Raw genomic sequence first — 11435 nt, 5'->3', positions numbered from 1 at the left:
AAACAACTAAAAAGGATAACGTTAACAATAAACATTAGAAAAATAAGCCAAAATAAAGAAAACCAATTTTTCGGTTTAGTTTTGATTTTGATAATAATAAAAAGGTTAGATGGGAAGCTTTGAATTTAACTCTATCAAATTTGTAATGTAATGTAATATAATATTGATTACATTACTTCATTTGGTAATATAATATATGTAATCTTTGATTACATGGATGATTATATTTTGTTTGGTATCCATTATTTTTTATAATAAATATAATTCATATTATTATAAAATGACAAAAATATCCTGCGACTTCTACCGACGGCCGCCGCACCTCTGTCGGATCTTGTATCCGGTGACTGATGTCGGTCGACCGACGACCGATGGCCAGTGACCGACCGGCGGCGGTGGCCGGCAACCGGCGACGGGGGTCGGTGACCGGTGTGCGGCGCCGGCCGGTGAGCAGGCGACGACCGATAGGCTGACTAGGGATATATTCGGCATTCAATTTTTGGTTAAACAGTGACTTCGTAATATAATCGGATTACATAGTATGTGCTTTGTAATCCAGATTATAAAATTTCACTACCTTTCGTAATCAAGATTACATTATATTACAGATTTAAAGTTAAAACAAATAAAATAATCAGCCTTGTAATATAATCTTGATTATATTACAAGGAAGATTACATCCGATCAAACATAGCCTTAATATATAGACAATTGTACAGGTTGAAAATAGGAGCGATGGTTAATTAATTAATTAATTTTTAGAAAATTTACATAAATTTGTTTGTTAAAATTATTAGACTTTTTATTAAGCTCAATTAACAGCTTGTTATCTTTAGAATTTAGATAAAACATGATATAAAATACAAATTAAATGTGCAGAATTGTTTTTGCAATAAAATTCATTATATTTTTAATTTTTGACCGAAAATAAAATTCACCATATTTATATCACTTCCCGAAAAGATGAGCTCCGTCGATTGATCGGACGGTCACAATTAGAGGATTACGAACTCGCCGGCGCCAGGCTCAGGCACAGGCTCAACCCGGACGCGTCCTCCGCCGCCGCCTCCGGCGACACTCCAGAAAAGGAGGCGGCCGAGCCATCCACCGACCCACCACCACTGTAGAAACTTCCGCCGTCGCCAATTACTACTGCGGCGCGCGCGTAATCAGCAGGCGAAAAGTACTGCGCCAGGTGAGCCGCCGGCGATGTCCTCGCGTAGGTCCAGCTTCCCGGTGGCGGAGGCGTCGAAAGGAGGTGCGGTGAGAAGGCCGAGAAGAAGGGACGGCGGTAAAACCTCCCGTCCTTCCGGAGCTGCGCGCGCTTCAGCCGCTGCCGCTCCTTCTTGTGCGCGTTCTGGTGGCCGCCGAGCGCCTGCGAGTTGGTGAACTCGCGGAAGCAGTACCGGCACTCGTACATCCTAATCCCCCCATCTACGGCCGGCGAGGCGGGGCTACTGCTACTCTCCGCCGCCGCCGCCGCCGCCGCAGCAGCCATCTCCTGGCCACAGCCGTCGACGGCGCAGTTCTCAGCAGTCGACACGTCGAACCCGAACAGCTTAATTCTTGCACTCCTCATGCTCTCCATAAAATCAACCTCCTTTAAACAAAAACCAAACTACTTCTCTGCATCTCACTTCATCTTCTTCCAACAATTTTAAAGGAAATCATCAAAACAGAGTGAAGATTGCATGCATCAAAGCAATTTCTGGGATTTATATAGGAGGATTAAAATTATCATGATTAATTAATTAATTAATTATCATCCAAGAAAGGGAAACAGTGGAAATGGAGCACGTGTAATGCGATCCGAGAAACATTGGAGGCGGCGGCTTAGACTGCGATTGTCTTCTCACACTTTTCTTAGATTCTCGTTCGTCTCTTAATTTCCGATGACAACCGAAGCTGAATTGATTCATGCACGCCCACGTGGAATGAACTCCATTTTCTCGGGGCAGATGTCTCGCTCGGGGTTCTGGAATTCAAACCATAAGTCGGGGGCGCTGAGCAGATTAATGTGACATATAATTAAAGCTTGATTTTGAAATGATAATTGATTGATCATGGTCTAAAGCGGTGAAGGTGATTGATTAATAATGTAGTTTTATTGTTATCTTATTTGAAAGTGGTGAAGATGGTAATGTGATTTTATTATTGACCAAATAAAGATTTTGTGTTATTATGCAACTTGTTAATGTTGGGCTAGGAATGGGGTTTCCGATATTGATCATCCGATGCTCAAGTCAATACGTGATTCGGGAGAAGAAAATAGTGGAAAAAAAACTATAACAACGAGTGTATGAAAATATAGAGCGTCGCATACCTTTACCTGTAAATGAAAATCATCTTTATAGTGTCACTGTTATATTTATGCACGTATCCCCTTGGGACGGTCTACTGGCTAGCGCATGAGATGCTGCCACCATGAGGTCTGGGGTTTGAATCTCGACATAACTGAGGTAAATGTCTCTCTTATGCACCAGTCAGTATTTCAAAGGCTAGTAACTACCCGTGATTTACCTTCTCTGTATTGGCCATGGGACAGGTTGGTGAGGGCGTTCGGGGTAAGCGTAGTCGCCTTTTGTCACTGTTGTATTTACGCATGCATCTCAAAGTATTTACACGTTTCCCAAAGTATTCCTAAGAAAAGACAAGTCATAAAGTGTTTCTGACACCTTTCTTGAAACGAACATACAAATCTCTGTGATTTGACAGACTAGAAACTTCTAAAGTATGATTCACCTGCAGGATATTCTCTATCATTTACAGCACAAATTTCCAAAAGAGTACGTGTTGGTGCAAGTTGCACCAGAATCAAACCTAAGTTTTGATATTGTCAAAGGTTCAAGTTAAGTCCTGTTATGATCTAACAAGTTGACTAAGTGTGCAGGATGTTTACTCAACCGGGAAAGACCTAGTTGGAGGCTAGGCGGGAGAAATCTTAGCAGATCGTGGAATCCTGGTGCAAGTTCAAGAAGGTCGAGGGGACCCGAAGCTTGGCAGTGTGATCGAGAGGTCTGGAGGATCGAAGATCAAGAGAAAAGTTCAGGGAAGCCGATCAAGGCTGAGTGAAAAGTCCAAACTAGATCTGGAGGATCAAAGTTTGGCAGGTAGATTGAGGTAAACAAACTGGAGGAGCGACAGTGAGGTCGGGTTCCCGAAGGGAACAACCTTAGGTCACTGATCGAACTGAAGAAACCGGAAAGGTTTTCAAGTTGAGATCATGACAGTTTTACTGTCTTTCATATTACTCATGCATTTTTATTACTGTGCTAATCTCGATTTTGCAGGGTATTTTGCTTAACACTGTTTTGCAGATTCTGTTCGATCGGTCGACCGAACCAAGCAAATTCAGTTCAGTATTTAGATCAAACCTAAACAGAGTCCGAGCTCGATCAAAGCTTGATCGGTCGACCGAACAGTAAGATCGGTCGACCGAACACTGATGACTCAGCTCAGCCAGTTCATCAGCACCGATCAGCAGCAAAGAAAAAGAAGTCGATTGGTCGACCGAACGCAGGGATCAGTCGACCGATCCAATCAACATTAATGGTGCAATAAATAAAGATCTCGACAACTTGCAACAAACAAGGAAAAAGCTTGTTCGGTCGACCGAAAGGCATGACCGGTCGACTGAACCATTAAAGATTAGTTAATGTCAGAGATGAGCCAGCGTCAGACTCCAGCCAGGAAGGAAGGAAGGAGTGGGTTCGGTCGACCGAACAGTGGGATCGGTCGACCAAACGCCCAAGGCCTATAAAATGGGGCTCGAAGTCTGAGGCCAGAATAACTTTCTGATCGACTCAAATTTTTTTTCTGCAAGCAACACGCATTACAAATCTCATTAGTTCAGCAAGCTCACACCGTCCGAAAGTGCCGATCAAAGCTTCATCTTCAAATCATTGTCGGTATACTTTATTTTAGAATAAGCTTGCATTGTACTTAATTTATTTAAGCAAGATAGTAGGGTGTTACTATCTTGCTCATTTGTACGATTTGCTTCTTTCCGAAGGATTTCGGAAAGAAGAGTTATAGTGCTTTGCCCATCGGTGCAATCAAGGACCGCGGGCCTTTGAGTAGGAGTCGAGCTAGGCTCCGAACGAAGTAAACAAACGTGTCTCTTTCTAATTTCCGCTGCTTAACTTTGTGTTTTAAAAAAATAAAGTAAAGTTTTAAAAGAAGCGATATTCACCCCCCCCCTCTATCGCTCGCATCCGATCTATCAATTGGTATCAGAGACTCATTAACTCTGAAATAACTTAATCGTTTTTCAAAGCATTTTTAAAACTTTTTCTTTTCTTTAATTTATTCTCTTGTAGAATATTTTTTTTCTTTTATCATTTCAAGCACTGCTAATCCCAAGACGAAAGTCTTGGAAATATTTTTTCTTTTAATTTTTGTCTTGCAAGGATGTCAAATTCGTATCAAGAAGGATATAGTACTGTCCGACCTCCACTGTTCAAAGGAGAGAATTTTAGTTATTGGAAGAATAGAATGAAGTGCTATTTGAAGTCCAACATCGAGCTCTGGTTCACAATCTTGAAAGGCTACACTCCCCTGACGAAAGATGGAACGCCTCTTGAACCTGAAGATTGGACTCCTCCAATGATTAAGAAGGTGCAACTGAACTACAAGGTGATCAACACCATTCAGTGCGGGCTTACAATGGAAGAATTGAATCGAGTCGGCCCCTACAACAATGCTAAAGAATTGTGGGACTCTCTAGTCAAACTACACGAAGGAACCGACGACTCGAAGGTAAATAAACAGGACTTACTTTTAAATAATTTATTTAATATAAAAATGTTTCTCGGAGAGACGGCCTCGCAACTATACGCTCGACTGAAGGACATACTTAACGGCCTCCACCTGATCGGACACAACCTGGAAAACCGTGATATAATAAGGTACGCTTTGAACGCCTTTCCAAGGAATGCTTTGTGGGCATCAATTGTAGATGCGTACAAAGTCTCCAAGGATCTTTCAATTCTCAAGTTAGACGAATTATTCTATGAATTGGAATTACACGAACAGTCTAATATAAGCCATGTCGAGAAAGGTGTAGCTTTGTATGCAGGTCCAAGCAAGGAGACAAAATCAAAAACCAAGATCGAGTCTGAAGGCGAGGCAAACTCTGACTCAACAAATGAAGAAGAGTTGGTGAACATGGTGCGGAGACTTCTGACGAAGAATAAGTTCAGAAGAAATATCAAGACGACTCCGCTCAACCATACCCAAAACAAATCTGAAGTGATTTGTTACGGGTGCAAAAAAAAAGGACATTTCAAAATCGATTGCCCGAGCCGGAAGGAAGAAAAGCCCAAATTGACAAGACGAAAGAAGGCTCTTCAAGCTACATGGGACGAGACTTCTTTCGACGAATCCGACACGGAGCAAACGAAGCACTCGAGCCATCTTGCTTTTATGGAAAGAAACAAGATTCCGACTCCGAGATTGATGACGAGTACGAGTCCGAGATCAACGTCGAGTCCGAAAAAAGCCACGGATCAGAAGATCCAAATATGGTAACGATTTATTCCAAGTCTAATTTACTTAAAGTAGTTAAATGCTTGTTTAAAAAATTATCAAAATCTGAAAAACAAAATAACTTGTTACTTAAGGAAATGGACCACCTTAAGCAACAAGTTAACTTTAGTGACTCAACTAACCAAGTTCAAGTCGGAACTTCAACTCAAGTTGAAAAGCTTGAGGAAGAAAATTCCGATTTGAAAGGTCAAGTCGAACGACTCAAGAAAACATTGGAAAGGTTTGAATTGGGATCCAAGTGTCTAAATATGGTACTTGGATCGCAACGATCTGTGTACAACAAATCAGGACTCGGTTACAAACCCAAACAAACAAACAAATCATACTTATCTCTAATCAGCCAAAATGTTAAAAGTCAAGTCCAAGCATGGGTCCAAACAAAACATTTAACCAAACAAATTGAACCAAACCTCTACTTGGTCCCTAAGAGTCAAATCCATTACTTAGATAGAACTTATCTAAGCTATGACTCAGGAGGAGCAAGTAGAAAAATAATACAACCAACTTGATTAACCAATTTTAACACTTAGGATTAGGTTTATTTTCTGCTTAGAATGGTTAGATGAAAAAAGTGTTGCTGCAACATCCCTCAGGTCAAGGTTGACCTGGTTGACCAAGCTGAGTCTTGGTTTGAGTTTAGATGTTTGACAATAAGAAATTGATTGAAGATGAGTCAAGTAGGTCAAGGTTGACCGGATACTTGACTGGGAAGTCCTAACTGGGATATTAGGTAGAATGGAAGTCCTGGTGAGTGAAGCCAGGCAGAAGGAAAGCCCTAGTGAGTGAAGCTAGGTGAAAGTCCTAGTGAGTGAAGCCAGGCAGAAGGAAAGCCCTAGTGAGTGAAGCTAGGTGAAAGTCCTGGTGAGTGAAGCCAGGTGAAAGCCCTAGTGAGTGAAGCTAGGCAGATGGAAAACCCTAGTGAGTGAAGCTAGGTGAAAGTCCTGGTGAGTGAAGCCAGGTGAAAGCCCTAGTGAGTGAAGCTAGGCAGATGGAAAATCCTAGTGAGTGAAGCTAGGTGAAAGTCCTGGTGAGTGAAGCCAGGCAAGGGAAAATCCAGATGGATCAAGGATGATCGGACATCTGGTGTTGGGAAGTCCAAGTAGGTCAAAGGATTGACTGGATACTTGACACGAGGAAATACAGATAGGTCAAAGGGATTGACCAGACATCTGATGGAAGTCCAAGTAGGTCAAGGGAGTGACCAGATACTTGGCATGAATAGAAAAGTCCAAGTAGGTCAAGGGAGTGACCAGATACTTGGCATGAATAGAAAAGTCCAAGTGGGTCAAAGGGATTGACCAGACACTTGGTGGGAAGTCCTAGTAAGTCAAAGGAGTGATCAGATGCTAGGCATGATGTACCAACAGGTCAAGGTTGACCGGATGTTGGTTTGAGAGGCTTGGGACTTGGTTTTGGGCAAAAACCAAGTGCTGGATCGATCAATGGATCGATCCAGGAGATGGATCGATCAGTGGATCGATCCAGGCCTTTCCTAAGCGAACAGAGAGCCTCTGGATCGATCCGTGGATCGATCCAGATGTCCCAATCGATCAGTGGATCGATTGGGAAGCGGCTGCTTCGCGCGATAAGCGCTAGATCGATCCATGGATCGATCCAGGCGTTTTTCCAGAGCACAGAGGCGCTCTGGATCGATCCGTGGATCGATCCAAAGCCTCCCCGATCGATTGGGAACATTCAAATCGATCGGGATCCGACCGTTGCGTCGGGTTTATAGCCGCAGGCGAACGTTGTCTTCGGCATCTCTTCACAGATTCACTTCAGATCTCTCGCCAACTCCTCCACAGCGCTCTCAAAGATCAGATCGCCAGTTCTTGAAGGATCTTGGAAGCTTTCCAAGTCAAGAGGCGGATCAAAGGCAAGAAGAGAAGCTAGGGTTAGGGTTTTCTGTACTCATTGTAAGCTTTGCGCTTGTATTTTGTTTCCCTTTCCTTTCTTCTTGTACTGAGAGTCTTGTAGGGCTTCTCCGCCCTCGGTAGTTACCGAAAATGAGTGTTTTCATAGTGGAGGGTGCGTGCGTGGTGTGGATCCTTGGACTAGTCACCTCTTGTGAGGTGGATACCAAGTAAACCAACCGTGTTAGCGTTGTGTGATTATTTCTTTGTATTTCCACTGCACATCTTTGAAGAAACAAGCAACGTCGAGCAACGAGCGAACGCGACGAGCTATTCACCCCCCCTCTAGCTACTTTTGGTCCTAACAAGTGGTATCAGAGCGAGGCCGCTCTTCACCGGAATCATCGCCGGAAGGGTCAAGCATAACAAGAAAAACTAGAGGGTGAAGAAGTTGGAGCAAATTCTTCAAGTTCAAGACTTTATCAAGCTCAACTTCAAGATGCAATTCCAAGATGGACTTGGATTTGACACAAGGGTGGCTCCACTTTACACATCCACAAGCTTCGATTCTTGGAAATCAAGAATCGAAAATTTTCTTATGATGGAGATAGAGCAATGGTTTGCTCTAATGGAAGGCTTCAAGGCTCCAAGAAATTCAAAGGGCAAAGTTCTCAAGAGGAGCAAGTGGAGCCAAGAGCAAATCCAAAGGTGCGAGGCCAATGACAAAGTGACCAAGCTTTTGGTCAATTTATTGCCAAGCACCATCCTTTGCAAAATTGGAGAATTTGAAGATGAAAAGGAATTATGGAGCAAATTGGACAAGCTTCATGAAGAGATCCCCTCCACTGTACAAGATCATGAAGAATCCAGAGAGGGTGACTCTTTGGAGCAAGACCAAGAGGAGGACTCCGAGGTTGAGAGATGCTCAACCTTCGAAGAAGAGGAAATCCTAGAAGCTTCATCCTCAAGGGAATGCAACGAAGGGAACAAGGAGGGAGCATACTCCTTGTTTCATATTCAAGATGATGAAGCCTCCACCTCTAGGATTGAGGGGGAGCAATCCTTGGTGACGCCGGATCAAGAAGAAGGAGAAGCTTCTACATCCGGGTCAAGAGACGAAGAGGAGGAAGAAGATTCTACCTCCACAAGTCAAGAAAAATCAAATGGAGGAGAATCAAGGTCCGATCAAGAGGAAGCTTCTACCTCCGGATCCAAAGAAAAAGATGCCACCCCTACAAGCAAAGGTATAAATATTTCAATTAATAATAAAAATCATATTATATGCTTTGAGTGTAGGGAACATGTGCACTACAAGAGCAAGTGCCCTAAATTGGCCAAGAAGAAGGGCCAAGTGGCACAAAAAGGTAAGGTGAAGCCCAAGGAGACCATCCCCGGAACAAAGAAGAGCAAGGAGCACATTGTGTGTTTCTCTTGCAATCAAAAGGGGCATTATCGGAGTCAATGCCCTAAGGGGAAGAAGATGGTCAAGGCTCAAGGAGGAAGCTCAAGTTAAGGGGGAGCCTCTAAGGTAAAAAGGAAGGTAACTTTTATTGAGCCTACCCCGTTAAATAATGGTAAAAAGCATGATAGTTCTAACTTATATCATTTTAATGCTATTTACCATGAAAATAGGAAGCATGATAGTGTTAAGGAAAAACATATAGCTTTTCATGCTAAAACCACCACACCTAGGGCTAGGAATGTAGGTAAAAGTCTAGGCAAAAACTCTAAGGATTTTATCTACGAGCCTAAAAATAAAAATGCTCATAAATTTAATGGAAAACCAAAGACTAAGGACTTAATGATAGAAAATCAAGTCTTGAGGTCAAGGCTTGATAAAATGGAAAAGACCCTAAAAAGGATGAAAAATATCCTATTAAGGCAAAATGAGCATAACTTAGGGTTAGGAAAATCAAAGCCATCCAATAGCAATAGAGGTTTGGGATACAAACCAAAAGCTAAGAAGGATGTGCCTAGTTATCATAGGGTTCCATATAGTTTTGGAACAAACCCTAGGTCTAGTGGGCAAGTCAAAAATACTAAGGAGGTCATCCCTAAGAGTGTTTTTGCAATAAATGTGACTAAGGCTTCTAAGAAGTCTAAGAAAGTCACAAACAAGGTCACAAGGGAGGCTATCCCTAGAGTTGACCTAGAAAATGTGACCAAGGCTTCTAAGAAGCCCAACAAGGTCACTAGGAAGGTATCTAGGGAAGTTATCCCTAGTGAGTACCTAGAGCATCCAAGGAGCACCAATAGGTGTTGGGTTCCTAGGAGCATTTTCTCTACCCCATAAATGGGTTAGAGAGTGTCAACTCCAATTAGAAGGGTAGTTAACCCAACTTTGAGGAAATTGACACTCAAGGAGCATTTTCAAGGTTTGGTTAATCTTTGAAAATGAAATGGAATTATTATTTACTCCTTGAAAGAGTAAAATGTGCCTAATGGTGGAAGAATTGATTTTAATCTTAAATGGCACATATTGGGAAATTCATAAGAACTACCAAGTTGGGATTTTGGTATGTTTTTAGGAAATTTAAGGCAATCCGGGCCTTAATTTAAAAGTGCTACTCTTGTGGAAAAATGAAATATGCCAACATTTGAGGATATATTTACTTTCAATTGGCATACATTAATCAAGGGAATTAGAAATGCCAATTTAGGCTTTAGCATTTTCTTGAAGCACTTTAGGGCAATCTAGGTTTAAGTTGTAAGTTTAGCTAAGATTTTAAGGATACTTAGATAGTTAATCTAGGTATACTTTATTTATGCTAAATCTTGCCATGATTGTTTGCCCATCATATGCCATGACATCATGTCTATTTGCATTCATGTTTTATTATGAAAACCAAAATACCATGTCATGACATTCATACATCATGTAGTTATAGGAATCTTTCTTTTGAAAGTTATTTTATTTTGATGTATGCCATAACATTATCATGCATTAGTTTATTTCCTTGTAATTAAGGACAAATGGCATTTAACAACACTTATTAACAAGTGACATCTTAGGTGGATGTCTAATATCTTTAAAATGCCTAGATAGACGTGCATGATCCCCAGATTAGGGCAAAACCAAAATCTACATCTCACAAAGACTATAAGGTGACTTGTATGTGCTTTAGTGCACATTAGATACAAGTGAGATGTTAGGAAGATGAACAAAACTCAAGATGTTGATTTAGTGCATTCTTTTGAGTTTTAGGTTCATCAAAACACATAGTTATGTGTTTTCCCATCATTGGGAAAGCTAATGTACAAGTCATGTGCATTATGCCCAAGGAATATGATGGGATATTGGTTTTATAAATGTTTTTAAAATGCTTTTGGAAAACCATGGTGAAGGCTATCTTTTGATAGTAATCACCATTGAATAGTTAGACACAAACTTGAAGAAAACGCTAAAGTTTTAGCAAGTTTTCAAGCTTGTGTCAATTTTTGAAAATATGATGTATTTTCATAGAAAACTATTTTTCCATGATTAAGTATGCCCTAAATAATGTCTACACGAAATTTTATGATTTTTGGATTTTTGTAGAATTTTCTAGGGGTTTCTGAAGTTGACTGAAATGGAATTTCAGTAACTATCAGAACTTCGATCGATCCATGGATCGATTGGAGTGCCCGAATCGATCCGTGGATCGATTCAGAAGGCACCGCGCGCAGAAGCTCGCTGGATCGATCAGCCGATCGATCCAGGTAGTCTGAATCGATCAGTGGATCGATTCAGAAAGGTTCAATCGATTGGAACCCAACTCCAATCGATCCAAGTTGCTGATTTTGGCTGGGAAGGCCTGATTTCAGCATCTTTGAACCTCTGTGAGTCTAGGTAACCATTCCAAACCCCTAAAATACATTTGTATACATACAAAGGGTGTTTTCATGTGAAAACAAGGATGGATTGGTTAAGGAAGGCTTCATTGAAGTTTAGGTTGAGGTTTGCTTCAAATTTTGAGTATTTGAACCTCAAAACTTCTAAATTTGGGTTTCCTAAAGGTTTAGGGATTCCAAGTCATTGTTGGTGCAATGACAGAA

The 11435-nt window shown here is 41.4% G+C and overlaps 1 protein-coding gene across 1 annotated transcript; it reads right to left on the bottom strand.

Moving 5' to 3' along the window:
• Positions 1-1003: 1003 nt before the first annotated feature.
• LOC121978382 (zinc finger protein GIS3-like) lies at positions 1004-1662 on the bottom strand. The gene has a single exon (XM_042530735.1). It carries the CDS (start codon positions 1586-1588, stop codon positions 1004-1006), a length of 585 nt encoding a protein of 194 aa, XP_042386669.1. The 5' UTR covers positions 1589-1662.
• Positions 1663-11435: the final 9773 nt, after the last annotated feature.

Source organism: Zingiber officinale, chromosome 4B, assembly GCF_018446385.1.
Source record: "Zingiber officinale cultivar Zhangliang chromosome 4B, Zo_v1.1, whole genome shotgun sequence".
Classification (NCBI taxonomy): domain Eukaryota; kingdom Viridiplantae; phylum Streptophyta; class Magnoliopsida; order Zingiberales; family Zingiberaceae; genus Zingiber; species Zingiber officinale.
Note: the sequence above shows the minus strand (reverse complement) of the source record. Positions and strands in the feature narration are given on the sequence as shown.

What these genes read in the sequence shown, in the direction of transcription:
- LOC121978382 (XM_042530735.1), bottom strand. Translation starts at nt 1,588, where the DNA reads ATGGAGAGCATGAGGAGTGCAAGAATTAAGCTGTTCGGGTTCGACGTG.